Source organism: Schistocerca piceifrons, chromosome 3 (assembly GCF_021461385.2).
Source record: "Schistocerca piceifrons isolate TAMUIC-IGC-003096 chromosome 3, iqSchPice1.1, whole genome shotgun sequence".
Classification (NCBI taxonomy): Eukaryota; Metazoa; Arthropoda; class Insecta; order Orthoptera; family Acrididae; genus Schistocerca; species Schistocerca piceifrons.
This window is the reverse complement of record NC_060140.1, coordinates 736,532,293-736,560,164: the sequence shown is the minus strand read 5'-3', so window position 1 is coordinate 736,560,164 and position 27,872 is coordinate 736,532,293. Positions and strand designations below refer to the sequence as shown.

General features: G+C 43.1%; 1 protein-coding gene across 1 annotated transcript; it reads right to left on the bottom strand.

Moving 5' to 3' along the window:
• Positions 1 to 1,324: 1,324 nt before the first annotated feature.
• On the bottom strand, positions 1,325 to 27,872 carry LOC124789024 (Krueppel-like factor 13). The gene is made up of 3 exons (XM_047256311.1): positions 27,550 to 27,872; positions 27,269 to 27,459; positions 1,325 to 1,554 (listed from the first exon to the last, which is right to left on the bottom strand). Exons 1-3 carry the CDS (start codon positions 27,870 to 27,872, stop codon positions 1,325 to 1,327), a joined length of 744 nt encoding a protein of 247 aa, XP_047112267.1.

Below are 27,872 nucleotides of genomic sequence, written 5' to 3'. Positions count from 1 at the left end.
TATTGGGCATTTGTAGGAACAAGAACTGTTTAATGTCATGGCGATGATGCCACCACATACTGTCTCATTTTGAGTCACTGAAAATAGTCTCCAGTGCCAAATATCATGGAACCTTCGCTACTAGATACTGACTGAAGTACGTTGTCTGGCACACAAACACAAACCACAGCACCTTGGAAACAAGAGATTTCTTGCAGCGGATAAACATTATGGAACCGCTACGTGGTGCTAAGCACTTGTTGCGTTGCCACGCGCAAGAGAGCTGACAGGTGGTGGCAAAGCACCCGTTGCAGTGTCGGGTGGAGTCGGAAGGTGGCAGTAGCATGACCGCTGGAGGAACCATGAAATTCTCAGACTGTCTTGGTAGTTTTACATAATCTCTCTATTGGTAACAGTTTTCGACGGTTGAAGTATGAAGAAATGTTTGGGTTCTTTCCTTTAAAAGGCAAAATTTTAAGACAAAGGACCAAACAGACCCAAACAGCAAATGTTTTTCGCATGAAAATTTTTTCACTTAGGGCTATGGTATCGGAATACCATATGATACGCACTGAGTTTTTATTTATTTTCGTTGCATTTAGCACCTGAAGAATAGAAATAGAGGAAACCAATAGTTTAGAAAAATACGCAAGGAATCTCAACTGCACCTGAAAATGAGCTGTAATATGGATCTGTTTGTATTTTTATCATTGTGACATGATAGATAAAATCCGGTGTCATTTCTTGGAACAGCATAAAAAAATATTTCACACATATTTTTGAGAAACTGCTTGAAAACTACATGTTTCCAGTCGAACTGATGCTCTGTCTTCCAATCTTGTGGCAGCAGTAACCCAGATGACACAAGTTATTGCAAAACAGGCGAATTCTCTGAAGAAAACGTAATTCTGAAGCTTGTACAAAAATTGCAGGTATGAATGTTTCACATTTCGTTACGCCTTCACCTGGCGGAAACATCACAAAAATATTGGAAACACCGCAGTTATTACTTTAATTGTAGTGTTTCACATATAATACTGATTCAGTAGGTCACTTAGTTGTAAAAATCAATGTTTGGTTTTAGCTAACACGCAGAAAAATAATTGTAACAGTCACCTCCACTTGGCATAGCGCGTAATAACAGTGAGTAGGCTTTAGTTCACCCGTCTCGTGACTTAGATGTTGGTTCCAAACCACAACACAGCACAAAGCGTTCTATATGTGTCTACGATCTAAGGTGACAGTTGTGTGCTCGGTACCCTCTTCTGTGTAACAGTCTTCCTTCTTTGCCACAGGGTGTCGAACTGACAAGGGACAGCGTGAGTCTCCCAGTCTCGGCGTGTCGTTACAGCCCGTACAAGAAGGGCAGCGGGTAGGGCAGCGGGAACTGCAGCGGCACGGCCAGCGGCGGTGCGTGCGTGCGCGCGTGCTTCTTAAGATGGTCCTTGCGACCGAAACGCTTCTCGCAGACGGAGCAGGCGTACGGCCGCACCCCGGAGTGGATGCGCTTGTGGCGAGTCAGCTCCTCGTTGCGCGTGAAGCTCTTGCCGCAGCTGCACCGGAATGGACGCTCGCCTGCAACACAACAGCACTCTCGCAGCAACTGTACATTTACAGCATGTGCTTCGATTCAGCCAGAAACTTCGGATGCACAGGTAATCGATACAGAAGAAATTGTCTACTTACGAGGTGTGATCAAAAAGTAAAGGGAATTTTTAAAATTTCGCCTGCTCTATACACGCGATTTTCAAATATTTTTATCTTCTGATGTATGTTCGCTTTTTCAGCTGTTTTGAATACTTAGTTTATTGCTGACAGTGTACAAGGTTATATGTGTCTTCGAGTGTTCAGCGAATTATTGCTTCCGAAAAAGATCGATCAAAGAATTTGCATTACATTTTGCTTGAAAAACGGAATAAAGTGCAGCACCGCACTCGGAATGTTGACTAGGCGTTCAAGACGACGGCCACCCTGGAAGCCCAAGGACGTCAATTACTGATGACAACGGGGAAGAAGTAATGAAAATGGTTCTGTAAATCACCACCAGAGACGTTGTTGATGATGTTGGCATATCCTTTGGCTCAGGCCAAGCAATTTTTCGAATGTTTTGGGCGTGAAACGCGTAACAGCAAAGTTTGTTCAAAATGGTTCAAATGGCTCTGAGCACTGTGGGACTTAACATCGGAGGTCATCAGTCCCCTAGAACTTAGAACTACTTAAACATAACTAACCTAAGGACATCACACACATCTATGCCCGAGGCAGGATTCGAACCTGCGACCGTAGCAGTCGCGCGGTTCCGGATTGAAACGCCTAGAACCGAAAGTTTGTTCCGAAACTCTTTAATTTCGACCTAAAAGGACGCCGCCTAGACATCCCTCAGGAATTGCTGAGTGAAGTCGACAACGATCCAGAACTTGTAAAGAAGATTGTAATATGGGTATGCGGATATGATGTCGAAACCAAGGCCCAATCGTCCCAATATAGACTACCTGAAGAGACAAGACCGAAAAGTATTCGACAAGTTACATCACATGTGAGGGTTCTCCTCACTATTTTCTTTGATTGCACTTGGATAGTGCATCATAAGCTCCTGCCTTATCGTCGTGGGGCCAATAAGGAGTTTCCGTCAAGCAATCCCAAGAAAACGACAAGAACTGTTACAGAGGAAGACCGCACTGCAGTTCCTTCTCTAAATCCTCGCACAAACGAAAAAATGGCTGACATCGAAATAAGTGTCCAAGGAATAGAAAAGCAACTGGAATCACTCAATAGAGGAAAGTCCACTGGACCTGACGGGATACCAATTCGATTCTACACAGAGTACGCGAAAGAATTTGCCCCCCTTCTAACAGCCGTGTACCGCAAGTCTCTAGAGGAACGGAGGGTTCCAAATGATTGGAAAAGAGCACAGGTAGTCCCAGTCTTCAAGAAGGGTCGTCGAGCAGACGCGCAAAACTATAGACCTATATCTCTTACGTCGATCTCTTGTAGAATTTTAGAACATGTTTTTTGCTCGCGTATCATGTCATTTCTGGAAACCCAGAATCTACTATGTAGGAATCAACATGGATTCCGGAAACAGCGATCGTGTGAGACCCAACTCGCCTTATTTGTTCATGAGACCCAGAAAATATTAGATACAGGCTCCCAGGTAGATGCTATTTTTCTTGACTTCCGGAAGGCGTTCGATACAGTTCCGCACTGTCGCCTGATAAACAAAGTAAGAGCCTACGGAATATCAGACCAGCTGTGTGGCTGGATTGAAGAGTTTTTAGCAAACAGAACACAGCATGTTGTTATCAATGGAGAGACGTCTACAGACGTTAAAGTAACCTCTGGCGTGCCACAGGGGAGTGTTATGGGACCATTGCTTTTCACAATATATATATAAATGACTTAGTAGATAGTGTCGGAAGTTCCATGCGGCTTTTCGCGGATGATGCTGTAGTATACAGAGAAGTTGCAGCATTAGAAAATTGTAGCGAAATGCAGGAAGATCTGCAGCGGATAGGCACTTGGTGCAGGGAGTGGCAACTGACCCTTAACATAGACAAATGTAATGTACTGCGAATACATAGAAAGAAGGATCCTTTATTGTATGATTATATGATAGCGGAACAAACACTGGTAGCAGTTACTTCTGTAAAATATCTGGGAGTATGCGTGCGGAACGATTTGAAGTGGAATGATCATATAAAATTAATTGTTGGTAAGGCGGGTACCAGGTTGAGATTCATTGGGAGAGTGCTTAGAAAATGTAGTCCATCAACAAAGGAGGTGGCTTACAAAACACTCGTTCGACCTATACTTGAGTATTGCTCATCAGTGTGGGATCCGTACCAGATCGGTCTGACGGAGGAGATAGAGAAGATCCAAAGAAGAGCGACGCGTTTCGTCACAGGGTTATTTGGTAACCGTGATAGCGTTACGGAGATGTTTAATAAACTCAAGTGGCAGACTTTGCAAGAGAGGCGCTCTGCATCGCGGTGTAGCTTGCTCGCCAGGTTTAGAGAGGGTGCGTTTCTGGATGAGGTATCGAATATATTGCTTCCTCCTACTTATACCTCCCGAGGAGATCACGAATGTAAAATTAGAGAGATTAGAGCGCGCACGGAGGCTTTCAGACAGTCGTTCTTCCCGCGAACCATACGCGACTGGAACAGGAAAGGGAGGTAATGACAGTGGCACGTAAAGTGCCCTCCGCCACACACCGTTGGGTGGCTTGCGGAGTATCAATGTAGATGTAGATGTAGATGTAAAACCACTGCTGGAAATTGTATCATAATAATGCTCCCGCTCACATCGCAACTCTTGTTCGTGATTTTTTAGCAAAAACAAAACTGTTATGTAGCCTCACTTACCGAACATGGCCCCTGCAACTTCTTTCTTTTCCGAGGCTGAAGAAAACCATGAAAGCACGTCGTTTTACCACTATTAATGAGAGAAAAACAGAACCACTGAAGGAGATGAACACTGTAACGTAAAGTGAGTTCCAGAAGAGCTTCCAAGATTGGAAAAAGCGCTGTCACAAGTGTATTGTATCTGAGGGAGATTACTTTGAAGGGAATAAAGTTGTTTTTGTTGGTAAATAAATAAAGATTCTTTAAGAAAAACAAAAATTCATATCAGCGCACACTCCGCTAAAGAGTGAAAATATCATTCTGGAAACATCGCTCAGGCTGTGGCTAAGTCACGTCTCCACAATATCCTTTCTTCCAGGAGTGCTAGGTCTGCAAGGTATGCAGGAGAGCTTCTGCGAAGTTTGGAAGGTAAGAGACGAGGTACTGGCGGAATTAAAGCTGTGAGGACGGGGCGTGACTCGTGCTTGGGTAGCTCAGTTGGTAGAGCACTTGCCCGCCAAAGGCAAAGGTCCCGAGTTCCAGTCTCGTTCCGGCACACAGTTTTAATCTGCCATGAAGTTTCATATCCGCGCACACTCGGCTGCAGAGTGAAAATCTCATTCTAAAAATTCCCCTTACTTTTTGACCACACCTCGTATACGCTGTATACAAACTTCACAGAAGCCAAATAACTACCGGTCGGTGCCTCTCAAGCCAGCTTGAAAATAGGTGATGCCGTTGTCAAGGCTTGTATACAGTAGAATAGACTACACTTACTTTAAAGTAAAGCTAAACGAGTGGAGGTTGATGTAAAGCAGAACTGACAACCTGAAAAAAAAATCCAAGCCAGATTCACTTTTCTCGTAAAAGAAGATACACAAACAGGAAAAGAAAAATAAGGCTCATGCAGCAAAAGTTCTACTAAGGGTGATAAATAACAAACGACTTCACGGGAGACTGGAAAAAGTATTGCAGAGGAACAGTATGGATTTAGAAGAGGGGAAGGTATAAGAGATGCAATTGGACTGCTGAGACTTATAGGTCAGACATACACTGAAAGAGGAAGAGAAGTTTATACTGTTTTCATTGACTTCAGTGCAGGGGAATAAAGTAATGGACATTCTAAGGAAGAATGGTATCAATTGGAGGGATAGGAGTGGCCGAGCGGCTCTAGGCGCTTCAGTCTGGAACCGCGCGACCGCTACGGTCGCAGGTTCGAATCCTGCCGCGGGCATGGATGTGTGTGTGATGTCCTGAGGGTTAGTTAGGTTTAAGTAGTTCTAAGTTCTAGGGGACTGATGACCTCAGATGTTAAGTCCCATAGTGCTCAGAGCCATTTGAAATGAAAGTGTGTTTATATCTCTTAATTTACGCCTTTTAGAACTCTGTGTTTACTTGGATTTTTTTATCCATAATATCACGTCTAAAAATTATGAGAAAACGAAGAAAGTAGCGGATGACAGGACTGCAAGGTGAGCTACTTTTGAAGATCTGCCCTACGACAGAACACAGCTCATGATAAGAGTTCAACATTCTGCGGACTAAGACGCCATCTGAGACAAAGCCCAAGGAGGGAGAACGGAATCAGCCGAGTCTTTCTCAAAGGAACCATCTCCGAATTTACCTTAATCGATTAGAGGAAGCTGCGAAAACTTAAATGTAGATTTCCGGAAGAATATTTGAACCACCGTCCCTCTGAGTAAGAGTCCTGTGCGCCAGTCGTTAGACCACCTCATCCGGCTGAGAAAGATAAATATCTAACAAATAACTGTTGTCGGTAGCCATCTAAATTTAAACCAATAAAGGTAAGGACAAACTTAACCCAGTACTCAGAATAGAAAAAACAGACAGAAAAAGAAAGACAACATCATGAAAATTCACAAACATTTAGTTCTATACTTAACGGTCCATCGTCATCATCAAGAAAGTCTATCATGACAAATAATAATAATAAAAACAAATGTCAATAAGTATATGCTATACCCCATCAGTCCAAAAAGTTTCGAGAATGGATTAATAAGAAACAGAGAAGACTTGTGATGGTGGTAATTCTTCAGGTGTCATACATAATTTCCTCCCCATCTCCTATTTGAGTGCAACGCACAGAGCGTTCATACAACATTGTGCAATTTTCAGAAAAATCCTGGTTCAGCTCGCGCGTCACATTGGCTTGAATGTTGATTATGTCGTCAGAGCGTGGAACCTTCATGTCAGTTTCCGCACTTGTTGTTTTTGTGGTAAGTACGTATTGATAACGCCAAATCTCCTCACTTGTGATGATTTTTTACAGGTAAGAATTGTCCATGTTTTACATTTCAGTCAGTCAGTGGCAGGTGCACACGCGTCGTCGCGTTTGTTCTGAGGTCAAGGTGTTCGGGAGAAACTTGGCACAAACTTTTCTCTTCTTCAAAACATACTGGGGAAGCTCTTGAACAGTTGATTTAGGGATGTTGCTCCATTGTGATTGTCGCGCGGAGTGGCTGCGCGGTTTGAGGCGACATGTCACGGATTGCGCGGCACCTCCCGCCGCAGGTTCGAGTCCTCCCTCGGGCATGGGTGTGCGTGTTGTTCTTAACATAAGCTGGTTTAAGTAGTGTGTAAGTCTAGGGACCGATGACCTCAGCAATTTGGTCCTTTAGGAATTCACACACATTTGAACATTTCCCGTTATGATTCGTGACACAGCAACCTTGACACATTACGACCACACATCCGCTACTTAACATTGCCTGCTCGTACCTGGCTGATCGGAAATTCATTTAAAAAATTAGAATGAAATGGGCTAATTCCTATTAACACACACGTTATTTTTACTTTCACGTGGACACACAAACTATGCATTATTGTCACACAAATTTTAAACAGATATAAAAAAACAATAAATAATCAGTAACTTTCTTTTGAGCCAGGTTCGATATCATTAACATGCAGGATTGTCACGCATGCGTTTCGCCGGCATTATTTCGGTCGAAATGGCATTCCAAACGCACCATTATTTTGTTCAGTGGTGTCGTTGCCCTTGTATCATAGTATAGTCAGCTAACCAATCACTACTATCGTCACTGTCTGCAAACGAACAAATGGCGATAATTTCGTTAGCAGAAATCATCATTTTGAAATAAAAAAAAATAACCCTTCAATTACTTTCCAGTTATTCTTCCAATCCGACAACTTTGAAGTTCGAACTCTAAATTCAGTAGTAATGTTTTTGAACTATTCCCCTTAATCAAAAAAAATGTTATAACATTTTTGTCCATGGACATTGCAATATTCTTTCTCTTTGATGTCGTTTTACGCTCGCAGCAAATGGGGGTAGTGCAGTACTCTTCGACGGAATGTCAATTTGTCAATTAACACTGTGTCACTACAGACTAGCTCACGGATCATATTCACAATTTGTCTTGAAAGCATCGCTTCCCTCTGTCTGTACGCGATGAAAGATGCATTCTCAATGTCGCACTGCAACTCGTTAGCCTCGTATAGCGTAATCAACGTTTCTCAGGCGTCTCGGTCAGTACGAAGTACAGCTCCTGCCTCACACTGAACGCGTCAAAGATAGTGTAGACTGGTTTCACATTTGATACGTATTTTTCATAAGAATTATTGTTTATGCTGTAGCTCTTCTATAAAGTAATTACAGGGAATTTGCATATGGCGAATGTCTGCTATCATTGCAAATGAGCGAACTACCAAGGCGGCGCATAAAATTTTCAAACAAAGCGAATGACTGTGTGCATTTCCAGATGGCCATTCTTTATAATCTGGGGATACTAAACGGCGTCGTTGATTCAGAATAAACCCACGCGAAAATGAGGTAATCCGTCTTCATTACTATGAGGCAACTACGGAGCACAGCGCGACTTAACTGCAGACAACATATTTAACTTATTCCTCGTTCAAAATATAATAAGATATAGAACAACGAAAGTGGAATACAAGCATGAAAACATTTGTGACACGTGTGCGTCAGACTGAAAAGGGGAGCATCAGGTAGAGCTGTATTATACTCTTTAACAAATATGCTAAACTATCATTGTTGCAACAAATTATTCTCTTCATTGGACAAGAATCATTTGAGTATGTTTACTACATGTTATACAATATTCTGTTTCAGCACTTGTTATGGCTGCTTGGTTTAGTAACACTTTCTTGAAAATCTTGATCACCGTACACGATGTCACTTGATATTTTTTTCTGCTTTGGATAGATGAGGTAACTGATCCTTTCCACTTTCTATCCACTCTCTTTCTTTCTCTCTCTCTCTCTCTCTCTCTCTCTCTCTCTCTCTCTCTCTCTCTTTCTCCAGTTCAGGAAGTGCTTTGTTTCCCATACCCGCGACGTCTAAGAGACGATAAACTGTTATAGGTTTTTTCGTTTTTTTCCTTTCTTTTACGAAAATGTAATCGACATATTGAACATTATTTTGGAAATGTTGCAGGTGTGGAAAACGTATGGCGAGCTTCTGAGGTACCAGAGCGTATATAGTCGTCTATGGTCGCGTCACGTTAGCGTATGTGAGTCAACAACGTGCGAAATCTGTATTAAAACAATTCGTACTTAAGTGTAGTGAAGAAGAAAGGGTAAAGTTAATCTCCTGTCGGAACAGAGCTTTAGTTCGTATTATTAAGGATGCGTAAAAAAAAGTATCCATCTCGACTTTCGTCGGAATTAATTTTCAGAAATTACTGGAAAGCTCAAATATGGATGGTTGAAGGTCACTTAACTATGCGGCAACAGCCACGGTGACAATGTATTGTACGGTTCAATATATTCGTGATGCTCGATGGGTATTTGTGCACTTTTTTTCATCGGCCAGTTCTTGCCTTGTATTGTTTCATTCTTGCTTGTATAAAAACAGATACGTGAAAATTTGATTAATGGTGCAGTTGATATATTTTCCTTGTTATCCTTGAGTAACAATCAAGGTATAATACACTACTGGCCATTAAAATTGCTACACCAAGAAGAAATGCAGATGATAAACGGGTGCCGGCCGGAGTGGCCGTGCGGTTCTGGGCGCTGCAGTCTGGAGCCGAGCGACCGCTACGGTCGCAGGTTCGAATCCTGCCTCGGGCGTGGATGTGTGTGATGTCCTTAGGTTAGTTGGGTTTGATTAGTTCTAAGTTCTAGGCAACTGATGACCCCAGAAGTTAAGTCGCATAGTGCTCAGAGCCATTTGAACCATTTGATAAACGGATATTCATTGGACAAATATGTTATCCTAGAACAGACATGTGATTACATTTTCACGCAATTTGGGTGCATAGATCCTGAGAAATCAGTACCCAGAACAACCACCTCTGGCCGTAATAACGGCCTTAACACTTTCGCTGCGGCTGACGCTTATAAGCGTCACAAGAAGCCACGAGCCAGTGCGGCTGACGCTTATAAGCGTCCGCGCTCACTGTCGGATTACGCAGTCTAGTTGCAGCTTCTAAGCTAGCATAAAAGCGTGTACACCTTCGTGTGGTCAGTTATCGAACAAATATTGTTCGTAATGGAAACTAATGAACAGACACCTGGACCTTTAATGTGACAAGGAGCAGGAAATGTATTAAATTGACAGAGGAACAGTTACTTAGTGAACTAGACGACAGTTATTTTCTGTGTAGTGAGGACGAGGCATACCACGGAGATTATCATTTAGAGGCTGCAGAAGAATTGCACAGCTTTCGAATCTGTTTTATGACAGTTTCAGAGTGTTACCGGCCCGCACTCGTACATTGCGGAGAGTAGCGCCTGCACCGATGCCGCAGCCAAAGTGTTAATACGCCTGGGCATTGAGTCAAACTGAGCTTGGATGGCGTGTACAGGTACAGCTGCCCATGCAGCATCAACACGATACCACAGTTCATCAAGAGTAGTGACTGGCGTATTGTGACGAGCGAGTTGCTCGGCCACCATTGTGCAGACGTTTTCAGTTTGTGAGAGATCTGGAGAATGTGCTGGCCAGGGCAGCAGTCGAACATTTTCGGTATCCAGAAAGGCCCGTACACGACCTGCAACATGCGGGCGTGCATTATCCTGCTGAAATGTAGGATTTCGCAGGGACCGATTGGAGGGTAAGGCCACGGGTTGTAACACATCTGAAATGTAACGTCCACAGTTCAAAATGCCGTCAATGCGAACAAGCGGTGACCGAGACGTGTAACCAATGACACCCCATACCATCACGCAGGGTGATACGCCAGTATGGCGATGACGAATACACGCTTCCGATGTGCGTTCACCGTGATGTCGCCAAACACGGATGCGTCCATCATGATGCTGTAAACAGAACCTGGATTCATCCGAAAAAATGGCGTTTTGCTATTCGTGCACCCAGGTTCGTCGTTGAGTACACCATCGCAGGCGCTCCTGTCTGTGATGCAGCGTCAAGGGTAATCGCAGCCATGGTCTCCGAGCTGATAGTCCATGCTGCTGCAAACGTCGTCGAACTGTTCGAGAAGATGGTTGTTATCTTGCAAACGTCCCCATCTGCTGACTCAGGGATCGAGACGTGGCTGCACGATCCGTTACAGCTATGCGGATAAGATGCCTGACATATCGATCGCTAGTGATTCGAGGCAGTTGGGATCCAGCACGGCGTTCCGTATTACTCTCCTGAACCCACCGATTCCACATTCTGCTAACAGTCATTGGGTCTCGACCAATGTGAGCAGCAATGTCGCGATACGATAAACCGCAATCGCGATAGGCTACAATCCGACCTTTATCAAAGTCGTAAACGTGATGGTACGCATTTCTCCTCCTTACACAAGGCATCACAACAACGTTTCACGAAGCAACGCCGGTCAACTGCTGTTTGTGCATGAGAAATCGGTTGGAAACTTTTGTCATGTCAGCACGTTGTAGGTGTCGCCGCCGGCGCCAGCCTTGTGTGAATGCTCTGAAAAGCCAATCATTTGCATATCACAGCATCTTCTTCCTGTCGGATGAATTTCGCGTCTGTAGCACGTCATCTTCGTGGTGTAGCAAATTTAATGGCCAGTAGTGTACATAACTTAGCATTAAAGCAACCGACGTTAGTTTAATTGTTTTCCTGACTTTTCGAAGCACGCATAGCTGGCCTTTTCAAAAATTCACTCTCCATTACTGGCGACGGCGCCTCTAACGTTTGAGGGGGCGGTCCCCTAGTCATTATCGTTACTGATCCTTCCTTGTTACCTGCGATGATCGCTCGCTGCCTCAAGTGAGTCGAGGATCCATTTACGTTGAGGCTTACTTCTTTCTTGTTAAAATTATTGTCATGTTTATGAATTTCAATGGCTTCCCTGAACAAACGGGTGGGATATCTCTTCTCTGCAGCGAGAACCTGTGTGTCGGCTGATTTTATGTCGTGCAGGTAGAAGAAGAACAACTACCACCTTGGGCGATAGTGTGTATCCGAAACTTAACACAAGGACCAATACTTGCACAAATTTTCAAATCATCATCTCAGCCCGAAAAACGATATGATTAATACCCTCGTATCGCGCGCGAGATAAATGTGTTAGTTTCTGCATTTCATGGGCGAGATGCAACACATGAGATGCATTCTGGTGTACAGTGGGTAGTCCACCAGTGATACAGAGTGGGGCAAATAAAAGTAACCCGGGCAAGTGGGTACCATTTGTGGCAGCATTAACGGAGGAGGAAAAGACCTACAGTTACTTCCAACAGGGTGGAGCAACTGCTCATACAGCCGGCCGAAACTTGGAGGACTATTACAAAATCTTCACATCTGATAGAGTTGTTAGCAGAGATCAGGCTGGATGCATAGTCTTCAAGGCCCGCAGCAGAATATTTCGGATGAGATCGCAGCAATGCTAGCAGTCCAGCCTCGATCTGCCTTCAGCAACTTGCTGACCAGGGGCTAAGAGTGCCAAAAGATGAATAGTGGTCACGTTCAACATCTGCTATAGTCAGGTTAGTATTGTCTTCCCTGTCCTCTGCTGTGTTTCTTTGTACCCTGGAACTCTGTTGTGCGGGCCTCTTTTATTTGCACCACCCTGTATAAGAAGCGTCACGAAACTTACGTCTACCATATATCCCCAGTCTGTCGGACAGAATCGGTCGTAAAGACTGTATATAAACAGGCGAAGAAGTGCAGAAAGTATCTCAGACCGACAAAGGACAAAAGGGACCCACTCGAAATGTCTGAGGTATAAGCATGCCGTATACACGCGGAGATAGTCTTTGTTGTAATAACAGGTCGATCCTCAGTACTAGGATCATCGAACATAAATTGTGTCGTAGGTCGGGACAGATGGAGAAATCGGCCATGGTGGAGCACGGCCTGTGTTAGACCAAGTAGAAAAATTCACCAAGCTGCAGGTTCTCACTGCAGAGAAGAGTTACCACGCCCATTTGTTCAGCGGAGTCATTGAAATTAGTAAACGTGAACGTCATTAAATAAATATCGACTGAAAATTGCGAGACTAGAGTCAATAGGCAGTACATAAACAAGTGGCCACGAATGCCTCAACAAGTTTATAGTTAACTAACCACCTACATTACAGGCACAGTCTTTTACGAACTTTCTCTAAAATTATGTCTGCAGAGTTTACTTAACATTGCGTTCCATACTCAAAAAGTTGCCGCATGGCAATCAGATTTTTTTTAATTTTTGTAATTTTTCATTTATATGGTACGTGAATTTCAGAACTCTCTCAAATATCAATCTACCGAAGCTGTTCGATGCAACGCTCGAAAACTCTCCAGAAAACCGACTTTGAACGCTTCCTTTATGCACTAAAGCAGGGTTGTCTTTCGACAGGCTGCGTGGCTCTGTGGTAGAGTGCTCGTCTGCCCTGTGGGGGACCAGAGTTCGTTTTTCGGCGTATTCAAATTTTTAAACAAAGAAATGTGTTATACGAGCATTTCAGAGAAGCGGAAGATACATAAAGATGGAGACTGGCAATCGTAGTATCAAGTCTCATTTCGGTCATTTTTTTATCGTTATTTCCGTTCAGTGCGAATATCTACGTGTTTTAAATATAACATTCATAAAATATAAGCTAATTAAGGCATATCTGTCATTTTTAATGGAAAACGCATGTTTTCTACCTTCTAATTTCATATTGCACACAGAAGTCCAGTTTTCAAAGCAAGAATAAATTCTTGATAGCAATGTGTTTTAAATGCTCGTACAATATACACCTCTGTCGAACAATTCGATTCCACCAGGTATCAACCCCGCCAGGAATCAAACCCCCACACCAAATGACAGGCGAACACTTTGCCACAGAACCAAGTTGCTTGTCGGATGTCGGATGGAAGTCATTACTCTAGCGTAACGAAATGTGGTGCTACAGAAGAATGCTGAAGATTAGATGGGTAGATCACATAACTAATGAGGAGGTATTGAATACAATTGGGGAGAAGAGGAGCTTGTGGCACAACTTGACTAGAAGAAGGGATCGGTTGGTAGGACATGTTCTGAGACATCGAGGGATCACCAATTTAGTATTGGAGGGCAGCGCGGAGGGTAAAAATCGTAGAGGGAGACCAAGAGATGAATACACTAAGCAGGTTCAGAAGGATGTAGGCTGCAGTAGGTACTGGGAGATGAAGAAACTTGCACAGCATAGAGTAGCATGGAGAGCTGCATCAAATCAGTCTAAGGACAGAAGACCACAACAACAACAACATTAAGGATTGTCGGAAATTTTCAAAGTCGATTTTCTCGTGAATTCTAGATAGTTGCTTCTTACAGTTTTGGATGATTGATATTATTGATATTTGAGTTGAGAACTTCACATACCATAAATACAAAAAAAAAAAAAAAAATACAAAAATCGACTGCCATGCGATCTCCTTGTTAGTTTCCGGACGCGAGTGAATGTTGAGCTTCGCCGCGCGTATAGCCTAATCAACAGGACTACGTGTGTCAGGAAGCCTGCGCGTATCCTGATCTGCTTAGGTTCCCCAGCTTCCGTTTTCATCTCTGTGGTATCTTCCACACCCTTGCGTCATTTCGATTGCCGGCGGCTGCTGGTCCAGTTTCCGCTGGCCAGTGGCTGGCAGAGGGTGGTAAGCCCCTCCCCGTTTCATGCAGCCATCTCGTGACTCACCCCTGCTCTCCCCTCCTGCACTCCACCATGTAGGGTTGACCATCACGTCGGACCCACGAGAACAACGCAGCTATCCGCAAAGAACCATGCTTTGGGATGTCAGCTTTTAGCTTGTCCGACACGAATACAAACATTATTCTTCTTCTTTGTACTTTTTGCGGCACATTTTATTCTTCCTCGCACAGATCTTTCGCAGTAGATTTTGTTTTACATTTAAGGAACGTTTTGTTTTACATTTAAGGGTGTTTGACCTCATTGATACCAACACCCTAAATGAGTTCTTCCGAAATTTCTCGCTTCGTTCACCCATCTACAGACACGTGGAAAATTACATCTCTGATTCCTTTTGTCGCAAATTGCTAAGATTCTGATCGTTTAAAGGAATTACCTCTCTGCCTTCTGACTTGCTAATTTGGTGTTAAGAATCCAAGTTTATTTCATTGGATTTTGATTTTCAGATATAGCGAAATATTTGATTTGCGGTTTCTTCTCATAATTAGCCTGTTTACATTCAACATGAGTGTTCCAAATGTAACGAAGGGATGAATAAATGGCAGCTTGTGACAAAAGTGCCATTTTTTTTAAAGGCGTTAAGGAAATTTCACTGGAACCTCACTGGAGATTAACATTTTCTTTTTTCCCTCTTCTGTAAGTTATTCTTTACTAATCTTTTACATAAATTCAGAAAATGTCACAATTTTGAATTGCTATCCCAGTGTACCGTGAAAAGTAAATCCGTAAAAGAAGTTAAAAACTTTAGTCTATTAAACTAACACGGTGTGGTGTTGAAAGATTTTATAAATAAAATTGTTAAATTAGGAGACATCATTGAATAAAAGATGTAGACAGAGACAGCTCTACCCCGAACACAAAACTTGTTTCCACTTGAGATAAGCTATTCTCTAATAGAGTTTGGAAACGTAGCTCCATTCTCATCAGCATCGTGGTGTACCATACAGCCCGTTTCCTTCGAGCAGAAATTCATAGTCTTCGTCTGAGCTCTTCTACGGGCATGCAACAGCTCTTTGATACGTCGTTTTGTGCAACAATGCCTGTCTCGCAGGCCTTTTGTTTTAAATTCGTGAGAGGTGCTCGTAAGAGCTGCATTTTTGTTCTTTCATATTTTCATTTATATGAAAAAGTTTCATTCCAGAATTTTTCATTCTAGACTGATGTTTCCCTTTCTAAAAAATATGCATCTTTTATGGATGTGGAACACTGCGAATGTGATGAACAAAGGTTTCCAGAAATAACTGTAACCAGTCATCAGCTGTGATTCTTCAATTTTTATTTATCAAGACCGGTTTCGGATCGCTCAGCGATTCGTCATCAAATTGTGCACACTAGTAAATGTTCTGAGCATTGTAGGGGTCGAGTAGACTTATTAGCATCCGTTGGTTTATTTCTGGAGGATGCATTACTCTGACAAACATAACATATGTTTTCCAGCAGCCGGCCGTTGTGGCCGAGCGGTTCTAGGCGCTACAGTCTGGAACCGCGCGACCGCTACGGTCGCAGGTTCGAATCCTGCCTCGGGTATGGATGTGTGTGATGTCCTTAGGTTAGTTAGGTTTAAGTAGTTCTAAGTTCTAGGAAACTCATACCCTCAGAAGTTGAGTCCCATAGTGCTCAGAGCCATTTGAACCATTTTTGTTTTCCTGCAAACTTAAATGGTTCAAATGGCTCTGAACATTATGGGACGTAACATCTATGGTCATCAGTCCCCTAGAACTTAGAACTACTTAAACCTAACTAACCTAAGGACAGCACACAACACCCAGCCATCACGAGGCAGAGAAAATCCCTGACCCCGCCGGGAATCGAACCCGGGAACCCGGGCGTGCAAACTTAAATCTATAGCACTACAAAAACTTTGCTTCAGGCAGCGACTGGGAGTTTAACGTTTGTAATAAGTCTTCGTGCGCCTGGAGAAATAAAAGTCAAGTAAATCTTTTGTTTACTGTGTTAACTTGTTCGCTTATCATTCATGCATCTGTCTAGCTTTCCCACGGTGACAGTTGCCGCACCACACTGTAGCCCACATCTCCTTATCGGTGTGCACACAATAAATTTTGTCACTGCAACCGTTCATAACTGTCCCCTTTTGCTCAGTTTGAACAAAACGTTTCCAAATGTTAAAAGTCTTTAACTTAAAATGATCATCCCAGAGGCATCCCATATTCTTAGCTTGAACGAAAATCGCAGCACTATATGGGAAGGAATATTGACAAAACTGTAACGCAGGGACGAAAAAAAGCAAAAAATAAATAAATAAATAAATAAATAAATAAAACACCGCGAGGAATAGTCACAATTACGTCGAATGAATGATCCATTTAGTTGTAATTACGACGGTGCTTACACCAACTTGTAGGCGGGTGAGGTACATCTCTCGTGCAAACTATGAAACGTTTGTGACACGGAGGTAGCTTAGTTTCTTGTAAATAATACAGATTGGCTACTGCTCACCATGTTACCCTAGATGGAGGACTCAGTGAGGTGGCGCAATGGTTAGCACATTGGACTCGCAATCGGGAGGACGACGGTTCAAACCAGCGTCCTGCCGTCCTGATCTAGGTTTTCCGTGATTCCCTTAAAGCGCTCCAGGCAAATGCCAGTATGGTTCCTTTGAAAGGGCACGGCCGATTTCCTTCCCCATCCTTCCCTAACCGAGCTCGTGCTCCGTCTCTAATGACCTCATTGTCAACAGGACGCTTAACGCTAATCTTCCCCTCCGCCTCCTAGATGAAGGACTGACTTTATTTTCTTCGCAATTTTAATATTAAACAGTCATTATCCATTAATTATAGACAGAAGAGGCATATTTATAGATTACAGTGTGTCAATCAGTCAGTAGTTGCTAGCAGACAGTGTAAAGTAGCGGACGTGCGGCCGTAGCGTGTCAGCGTTACTGTGTCACAGGTCGCGATGGAGCAACATCTCAAAATCAAACGTCAAGACGTTTGAAGTGGAAAAAAGTGTATGCAGACTTCATTCCGCACACTTTGACTCTCAATGTGTGGACGCTTACCGCAACTTGATTGAAATGCAAAGCGTAAAAAATCTTCACAGTGACAGGGAATGGAGTTATCAGTACCAACGTAACACAAAACGACACAATGCAGACATTCCCATAAAGGGTCAACGCTTTAGCGACATAACCGACATTCAAGCCAACATGAGGCACGAGTTGAACAACACAAGGACATTTCAGACAGCTCACACGATTGTAACGAACGTACTGTATGTTGTACTCAAATGGGAGCAGAGTATGTAGAGCATCTGAAGCATTAAAACTATCGTCTTAACTTTTCTCTTTTTTTTATAATTCATTCTACAACCTTTTTGGAGTGACGGAGTAAAAGGTATTTCCCTTATTTCATGCTAAATTGTCATTTTTTGAAATGAAACATAATTAATATTTATTGTTCTGCGTTTTGAAAATCAGTGACCCAAGTTCATACCTCAATATCCGAATAGTCTTAAAATGTGAAAGACTGTAAGCGCTCACAGACCGACAATTACGTTCATAAAGCACGTGCCCAAATCGTTTAGGATTGCAAATCGTATAACACTGATGTGATGTACGCTACGTAGACATCAGTGGTGTTATCAGTAGCAGAGGGAGCGCATGGGAAAAGGATAAAAATTTATGCTCCCTTTCAACTTCCCAGAAGATTAGTGTTCATGAGGCATCACCTATTCGTAGAAAGCAGCAACCATCGGTAGGTCAACTGAGTAAATCAGATAGCACTGATATCTCTTGAAGCAGAAAAGGTTAGCTTGTTCGCCAAATGATTGGGGTAAATTTTGTGTGTATCTTCGATAGAAGTAAAAGTCCAATTGAGTGAAAGAACGATGAAAAATAAGCCTCTGATCATTATAGAATGACAGAATGGATGAGGCTTTACAGAGCACCCCTGTAGCCCCATGTCTACTATCATAGGCTGTGGACACGGACACAACTGTTACAGAGGATATACCGATATGACTTACACTTAATAAACTACAGAGATGTATCCATGTAAAGATGTGGCCTCACGTTATAACAAACGTATACTTTGTTCCATTTAAGCTCTTGTGTCACTATGTAAATTCCCAAAGATATACTTTTGTCTCTTTTTTTGGTATAGATACTGGAATACTGTATGTAACAGGACCATAATTTTCCGCACATTATCAGTGAAAGGATTCCATTCTTCTTGCAGCAGCGCAACTTTTTTTTACGCTATCAAAATGGCAAACGAGACAAATTTTTGTCACCTGCGTTTTATATTTATTTTTACCCGCATAATCTTTCTTTCTTTCCGCTGATTTTCCGTCATGCAAATAGCAACTATTTTATAGAAATTTTCTTGCGTTATTTCCGTTATGGACGCACTGAGTGACGGTTCATCTTTCTAGAATACAATGCAAGTCCATGTTTTGATCCAGCATCATCCAGCGACTCAGCACATTATTGCCTGAAAATTGTAGTTATTACTTTTGTGTGCGCAGCACCATAATTTGACAATTAGCTGTAGTACTCCGTTTGTATATAAAAAAGCATTATCATTGAACATAATATAGTTTATAATATTTGTGCACTATGAGCGAACTTGCACATTATTTTGATTTACTTAACTCCGGGTTTTTGGTGAAACACTGTAATTTTATATACTTTGCACTACACTGTTTAGAAATTCATCGCAAATACCCCACAGATGTCGAAATTCCGCATTCAGTATAGAGAAGACAGATAATATCAGGGCTTGAAACATCAGAATTTTTTAAAAATATCTGAAGAGCGTGCTTTCTCACCAGTTCCAGATATTCCCAAAACAGTTAAAGGATACACGAACCTGCTTGATCTCTCCCTCCAACATCCACCCTGTGCAGCTCAGCTACATTACTTGTACCAAAATTCCATAATTAACTGCTATGAGAATTACTAATGACTCGCTATTGTATAGTAACTAGTACCCCGCTGTCAATATGACATACAGAGGAACCACATATTTAAACTGTAATCTAAGTCTCGTATTACATCACCAGTGTCAGTCTCCCACCATCATTCAATTTCATTGTTGTATGTGTCAGATTTCAATGTAGTTCGCATTATCGTTTAATTTCTTTGCCAGTTATAAGCTATTTGTTTCACAGTACACCGAAAGGCATGGACCACATATTCTAAACAGTAACGCTACAAAATAGACGTGGTACCCTAAACCTGGGTCTCATAAAATAAAAATTTATATAACACAGGCAGAAAACTGTGTTTTCTTGTGTGAGAGCCGGCCGGAGTGGCCGAGCGGTTCTAGGCGCTACAGTCTGGAACCGCGCGACTGCTACGGTCGCAAGTTCGAATCCTGCCTGGGGCATGGATGTGTGTGATGTCCTTAAGTTAGTTAGGTTTAAGTAGTTCTAAGTTCTAGGGGACTGATGACCTCAGCACTTCAGTCCCATAGTGCTCAGAGCCATTTTCTTGTGTGAGATTTTGTACATGTCAGGCAGTCTCTCGAAGACTCTTGCCAAGCGTATCTTTCCTAGCATTCCGATTTTTAAATAACTATGCAATATTCTTTGTCACTTGCATGTCACAAACTTCGAGCGATCTTCTTTTAAAAATTCGTATTTCTTATCAGTTGTCATGCAATCATCGATTGTGTTCGGATTAAGTGGTGTAAACAAACTGCAAGTTGTATTCGGTTTCCTCGTAGGGCTAAGCTACTCTACAACACTGCGAAGAGATCTATTGTTTGTCGAACTGGGCTAAAAATTACTTTGCTTGGCGAATAATATGTGCATTATTAGCGAGAATTCTTACTTACAACATTTGCTGAGTTCGTGTTGCAATCATTCGTGTATGTATACCTGTTTTAATCCTGAAATGGTATTCAACATCGTGAAATAGTTTTGAGAAATAGAACTTACTGCAGTGTCAAACCATTTACTCAATGAACGCGCGCAATTACAAGTGAGGTACTAGCTTTTTCTCTTGAAGTGGCATGTAATATCCACAATGTATATTGCGCTCTATAGCAGAGTGTACGCTGTTTCGAAACTTCGTGTCAGATTAAAACTGTGTGGGAGACCAGGGCTCGAACCCGGTACCTTGCCTTCCACAGACTGTGTCCTTACAGAATGAGCTAACCACGCATGAGAGACGACCCACCCTCACAGTTTTAATTCTGCAAGTACCTCTCCTACTTACAAACTTCACAGAAGTTTTCCTGCATCTATGCACGTATTCTGAGTGTAATATTTCTATCTTTGGCAAGAAATTTAATACCTGTTGAATCGTTTGATGGCAGACTCTGAGCGGTAGGCACAGCTGACGAACTGTAAATTATTGCTGTCTTGGAGAACAGTGACATCTTTCCTTCGTGCAATCCGAACGTCGTATCTTAAAATTTAGCTTTTTTGATGTGGGTAACCACAGTGAGTGCCCTTAGAGTGTAACTTCGACTGTTTTGCAGTTTGCAATGAGAGGGAAAACAAAGGCTAAAACGTATTCCCAGCATACACAACGTCTACTTTGCGCATTGTCAAACTATGACAATGAATCGTTCTTCCACCACTGGCACAAACTATCTCAGCGTGGAGTGTCACTGCCGTAGCTTGCGTTTGCAGTCTTGGACAAGCAGACGGATTCTTTCTGTTCTTGTGATGAGTATGGAATTACAAGAAGGTAGATGACGTAACCTAGTGCGGACCTATTGCTTACCCCTTTACAGTGACAACAACGTGGACGCTACAAAGTCTTCGTCCTACTGACGGACCAACAGAAATAATTACTGCATGTTTCCATGAAACGCTGTAGAGAAAGTTATGAATATAAGCCGTGACAAATGGACCGCAGTCTGATGATCACGAAACGATACTTTCTCAGTAATCTGCTAGTCTATAGGCCTAAATAAGTACAAAAATTTCTTTCGTCATAGGATTCGAAGAGGTTATCCCCAGTCGGTCGTTATAATATTTGTGCAATTTAAAGACCTCGATCACGAAAATGACTGATGTCAGCTTATTAGAACTGAAATATCAACCAGTACTAGCAAGAACTGCGGGTTATATATCTACATTTTGCAGAAAGAAGCTAAATGGTGCGTAAATGTGAAACATTGAAGCAATGAAGACATGTCCCGGTCAATAACGATATTGTGATGGGCACAACATTATTTTCAGTTGGATACACGTGAGCAATAAAATCAGGGAGTGTGTGAAGAGAGAACGACCTACAGTGGGCACAAGGCATGTTTCATAAACGGAAGAATGTTCCAACAATGAATTATGCTGATTTTGGGGTAAGTATCGTGCTGTGTGTATAGCAGTTGTGAAGTTTGTACCTGTGAAGATACTGAAACATGACCAAGGCACCTGAAGTGTTTGGTGTTTCTAGAGGCACCGTATCGCATATTTATACCGCATACAGTGAAAGCGGAAAAACATATCCGTTAAATCACAATGCAGACGAAAATGTGTGGTGAGTAACCGTGACAGACAGTCCTCGACGAGGATTGTGACGAAAAAGAAGAGGACGACAGCTGCAAAAGTCACTGCAGAACTGAATGTCGCACTCGCGAAGTTTTCTCGTTTTCATTTGCCAAAAATACTAAAAGATGTGGAAGAGATATCAAGAAGCCATAATAACCTATCCACAAGGTCATAATATGACATCATCTTTATACTTTTGACAAAATTAGCTGCAAATTACTTATTTCTTGTTGATTACATAAGTTCACGACAAGGTTGTTTCGGCAAATGTGCCATTACTAAGTGTTCCTGTTAACATTACATTTATACATCATTTTATTCTACGTCTGTGTAACAGCTCTACGAGATTTTACCTTTCATCGTACTTACGTTTAGTTGGAGTGACGTCCTTAAATCATCTTAGAACTTAATTCCTTTCCTGTACTTTGTTGTCAACATAGATCACATACTTACCTTCTACAGAAATTGAGTGTTTTTTTTTTGACAGCTGCAAAATAACATATTTTTCCAATGATGCTTTATGTTTAAAAGTAAATTTATCTTAGACGGTCATAGAGATATTTTTACAGAGATATAATTTACTAGTGAATATAATTCATCATTGGAACGATCTGTCGTTTTACAACTGTCGAAAAATAACACGAAATTTCTATAGAATGTAAATACGTGATCTATATTAACAACATAGTACATAAAAGGGCTTACTTTAAGATGATTTGTAGACGCCGTTCCGTCTAGACGTAAGTATAAGATAAAACAAAATCTCATAGTAGGCCTACTATTACATAGACATAGCATAAAATGATATGTAAGTCTCATGTCCACAAGAACCCATGATAATGGCATATATACTGAAACAAGCTTGAAATCAACAAGAATCAAACAATTTGCGGCTAATTTTGTGGGAAGTAGAAAGAAGATGTCATATTATGACCCGATACAAGCTGCGGGCCCAGCAGAGAAGCAATCCCACACGGCTCGGATCTGGCCCACTATAAAACAATGCGTGTCAAATTTGATATATGTGATCGTTTCTTGCCTGACTACATATGTTTTTCCGATGTTACGATTTAGGTCTAATGTTAGGCTAGGGACATTATCTGGCCATAGCTCTGTTGAAAGTGACACGCTGAATTTATCGTGTATATGTAGCTGAAATTTACCGTAATTTACCAGAAAGGCTCGAAACAGCTCTCAAATATTTGGTGTTTCCTTACTGCGCCATGTAAAGGAGAGAGAGAGAGAGAGAGAGAGAGAGAGAGAGAGACAGAGTTTCCAAAAGGAATAGGCAGGAAAATATAGATAGCAACACTGCGAGCTGAATAAAATTTCAATCGAGAATAGAAAGAGAATATTGTCATTAATGTGTTCAGTCTATGTCGCAAATATATATAGGACATATTTTGACTGTTGCCCACCCTCAAGTCATCACAACGTCACAAATATAATATAATGTACGTTGTACAGCATAGTTGAGTGTAACAACCTGTAACCTTGGTGAAGAGATACATTGCGTCAGATGTTTTATGTCGTGATGGTCTGATCATACCCGACGACAAAAACAAGTCGTGTGTGAAACACAAAAAAATTAAAAACATATTTTTTTAGGAAGCTTTGTTTCATTGTCATGCCACGGTTACAAGGGAAACTTCTAAACAAAATATTACATGTAAAGCACATGTCTGAGATTGAAACTGTCAGGAAGAACATTACGTAATGTTTGCGTGCCACAGTTGATTCTGTAATAACACATGTGCGTGCTGTTTACACTTAAGCAACTTATGCTTACTCCTCGAAATACACAAGGATAAAGACGAGACAAAACACTGTTCACAGGAGCAACTGAGCAGACGACATACTACTGATGATTGTGTTACTGTACTGAAACATGGCGGTAAAATGAAGGTTTCTGAAAGTTCTTGTGCCTGTTTGCGTTCTCCATCAAGAATCCTTAATTGAATAACGGCTAAGAAGTTCAACAAGATCCGTCATGGACAGAATAACAATAAAAAAGATTTGCGACTTAGACTGAACTTATTAATAAGTGCGATCAGTACGTCGCTCACCTGAAGATAACTGTGTCTGTAAATGGGAACTGTATTGCATTCGTCAGATAAGTCATCGCAACATCTGTTGCAGACATGAAGGAACCTTGAGGCTGACCATCTTGACGGACGCTAAATTGCCCAATTTGACGTATGTGATGCTGCGTTCTCCATCAAAAAGTTTGAGGAGACAATGTCCCCAATCCTAGACATCGTGTGGTAATGTTCAGGAAGTTGTACAGGTGTTAAAATTACGAGCAAAATATGTTCGTAGTGTACAGGAATTAAAAGCACCAGATAAGAGAAAAGTGTCTAGCCTAGTGTACATGGTTTCAGCCATTTGTTGACGTCGATGAAATCGCAGAACAGGACGATGTTTTCTTCACATTAGCAGATACGTGAATTTTCAGACATAACATTCTGATCAACCGCAAAATCCAAATGTCTTTGATGAAAATACCTTGCAGTGTCAAAAAATTGGAGTGTGGTGTGCGACATCGCGTCGTTGAATAGTGGACTCTATTTTCGTTGAAAATACGGGCAACAGTGTTGTGCATCAGGACATTATTACACAGATTATTTCGCTTCTTGAGGCAGATGAACGTTATTGTTGGTTTTAGGATGCGGTAATACTTGTCACACGTCTAACGAAAAACGTTCAAATGTGTGCGAATTCCTAAGGGCCGCGCAGTCCGTGACGTGGCGCCTCTATCCGCGGGTCCACTCCGGGCGGCACACGTCTAACGAAACAAATCAATTCTTACGTAAAGTTCTTGGTGATCGAACAATCTCTAAAGGTATATATGAAGATAATGGTATATGAAGGTAATGGTATATATGAAGGTAATGAGTATAATGGGCGGGGGCGCTACGAATATAGTGCGGAACTATAAGTTGGGAATATGGGTCTCACGGGAGGCGTGCCAGACAAAAGTCCCTGCAGTAGCACTATCCTCTGCGTCCACGGTGGCTCAGATGGACTTGCCGGCACGGTAGCTCAGCGTGCTCGGTCAGAGGGTTAGCTACCCTTTAATAATAAAATAACAGAGTGAACGGATAAACAAAGAACCTGGACGGCTGTCATCGGACGTCCGCCACGAACAAATTCATCGACCAATATAGAGCAAAATGAGATAGATTTAAAAAAAAATTAAAAAAAGATGGATAGAGCGCTTGCCATGTAAGCAGGAGACCCCGGGTTAGAGTCCCGGTCGGGGTACACATTTTCAACTATCCCCGTTGACTTACATCAACTCCTTTATGCAGCTAGGGGCATTCATTTCATTGTAATTTCATCTCTAAAGGATTATAGCCCCACATTCACCCGATTTGACGTCTCAAGACTTCTTTCCGAGGGGCTACCATTAGGAATGGTCTATAAATATAATCGGCACACGCTGGTAGAATCAAAATATTAAAAATTAACGAAACAACTGAAATTAACAGCAGTGTCAACAACTTTGATATGCGCGGCTTTTCGATTACTCTGTATAAATGCCGAAATGACCTACGTTGACTTTGCTCTTCTTTTAACGAGAGGAAACATTTTACGTAAATTGAAGGTGAAGGTGAAGCGGGCAGAAACGAAAGTGAAGCAACTAATGATATCAGCTGCATCGGGACTTAATGCGGAATCGGCGGTGACGAGTGAAAATGTATCAAATCAAATTTGTGTGAAATCTTACGGGACTTACCTGCTAAGGTCATCAGTCCCTAAGCTTACACACTACTTAGCCTAAATTATCCTAAGGACAAACACACACATCCATGCCCGAGGGAGGACTCGAACCTCCGCCGGGACCAGCCGCACAGTCCATGACTGCAGCGCCTAAGACCGCTCGGCTAATCCCGCGCGGCTGAAAATGTATGCCGGCATGGATTCGAACCCGCGATCTCCTGCTTACTACGTAGTTGCGTTAACCACTGCGTCACCCGGACGCAGTGTTTATCGGAAATGTTCGGACTATCTGGGCACGCTTCCACCTACAGCCATCTATTCGAAGTCCCCGCCATGTCCTCCGTGCTCGCTAGTTTTAGATTCCCTCTGGAGGCCGAATGTAGAAGAGCATCCGTCACAATGCCACAATGTGTGTGCTTGCGAGGCGAGTCAGCTATATGAATGTGTGGTGTCTGTTGTTTTGGACATGTGCGAAGGAACAGAGATCACGCATTATACACTACTGGCCATTAAAATTGCTACATCAAGAAGAAATGCAGATGATAAACGGGTATTCATTGGACAAATACACTACTGGCCATTAAAATTGCTACACCACGAGGATGACGTGCTACAGACGCGAAATTTAAACGACAGGAAGAAGATGATGTGATATGGGAATGATTGGCTTTTCATAGCATTCACACAAGGTTGGCGCCGGTGGCGACACCTACAACGTGCTGACATGAAGAAAGTTTCAACCGATTTCTCATACACAAACAGCAGTTGACCGGCATTGCCTGGTGAAACGTTGTTGTGGTGCCTCGTGTAACGAGGAGAAATGCGTACCATCACGTTTCCGACGTTTGCAGGAACATGGACTATCAGCTCGGAGACCATGGCTGCGGTTACACTTGACGCTGCATCACAGACAGGAGCGCCTGCGATAGTGTACTCAACGACGAACCTTGGTGGACGAATGGCAAAACGTCATTTTTTCGGATGAGTCCAGGTTCTGTTTACAGCATCAAATGGTTCAAATGGCTCTGAGCACTATGGGACTCAACTGCTGAGGTCATTAGTACCCTAGAACTGAGAACTAGTTAAACCTAACTAACCTAAGGACATCACAAACATCCATGCCCGAGGCAGGATTCGAACCTGCGACCGTAGCGGTCTTGCGGTTCCAGACTGCAGCGCCTTTAACCGCACGGCCACTTCGGCCGGCTACCCTTCATTCGATTCCTGCGAAACCCTACATTTCAGCAGGATAATGCACAACCGCATGTTGCAGGTCCTGTACGGGCCGTTCTGGATACAGAAAATGTTCGACTACTGCCCTGGCCAGCACATTCTCCAGATCTCTCACCAATTGAAAACGTCAGATCAATGGTGGCCGACCAACTGGCTCGTCACAATACGCCAGTCATTACTCCTGACGAAGCTGCATGGGCAGCTGCACCTGTACACGGCATCCAAGCTCTGTTTGACTCAATGTCCAGGCGTATCAAGGCCGTTATTACGGCCAGGGGTGGTTGTTCTGGGTACTGATTTTTCAGGATCTATGGACCCAAATTGCGTGAAAATGTAATCACATGTCAGTTCTAGCATAATATATTAGTCTAATTAATACCCGTTTATCATCTGCATTTCTTCGTGGTGTAGCAATTTTAATGGCCAGCAGTGTACAACTGAGAGAGAACATTTGCTTACCTGTGTGGATGCGCACGTGGCCCCGCAGCTGACCATTGTTGCTGAAGGCGACGTGGCAGTGCGGGCAGCGGTGCTTCTTGGGCCTCAGCTTGCGCTGCTGCTGCTGCTGCTGCTGTAGATGCGCCTCCGGGCTCGGCGCCGGCAAGTGCGCGCCGGCCGGGTACGGCGCCAGCAGCGGGCCGTAGCCGCAGCTGTACGCCAGGTACAGCTCCGACAGGTAGTCCACTGCCGGGGGCGGCGGTGGGGGCGGCGGAGGTGGTGGTGGCGGCGGCGGGGGCGGCGGCGGGGGCGGAGCGGGCCCCTGCGCGGCGCTCGGCCCGTTCGCGTGTCGGCTGTCGCGTCGCGTGGTTCCCGGCGGCCCAGCTGGCGGTTCGGCGCCCTCCGGCGCTGCGGCCGAGCCCTGGCAGCTCGTCCGGAGAGGCGACGCGGGAGGCGACGGCTGCTGGCCGGCGTCCGCGGCCGACGAGATGATGGATGACAGCCGCGACTCGTAGGACACGGGCAGCAGCGCCGACAGCTTCTCCTGCGACAGCGGGCGGGGCTCCGCCTCGGCGTCGGCGCCGACGTCCGACGTCCACGGCCGGAAGAGCGCCACGGGCGTCAT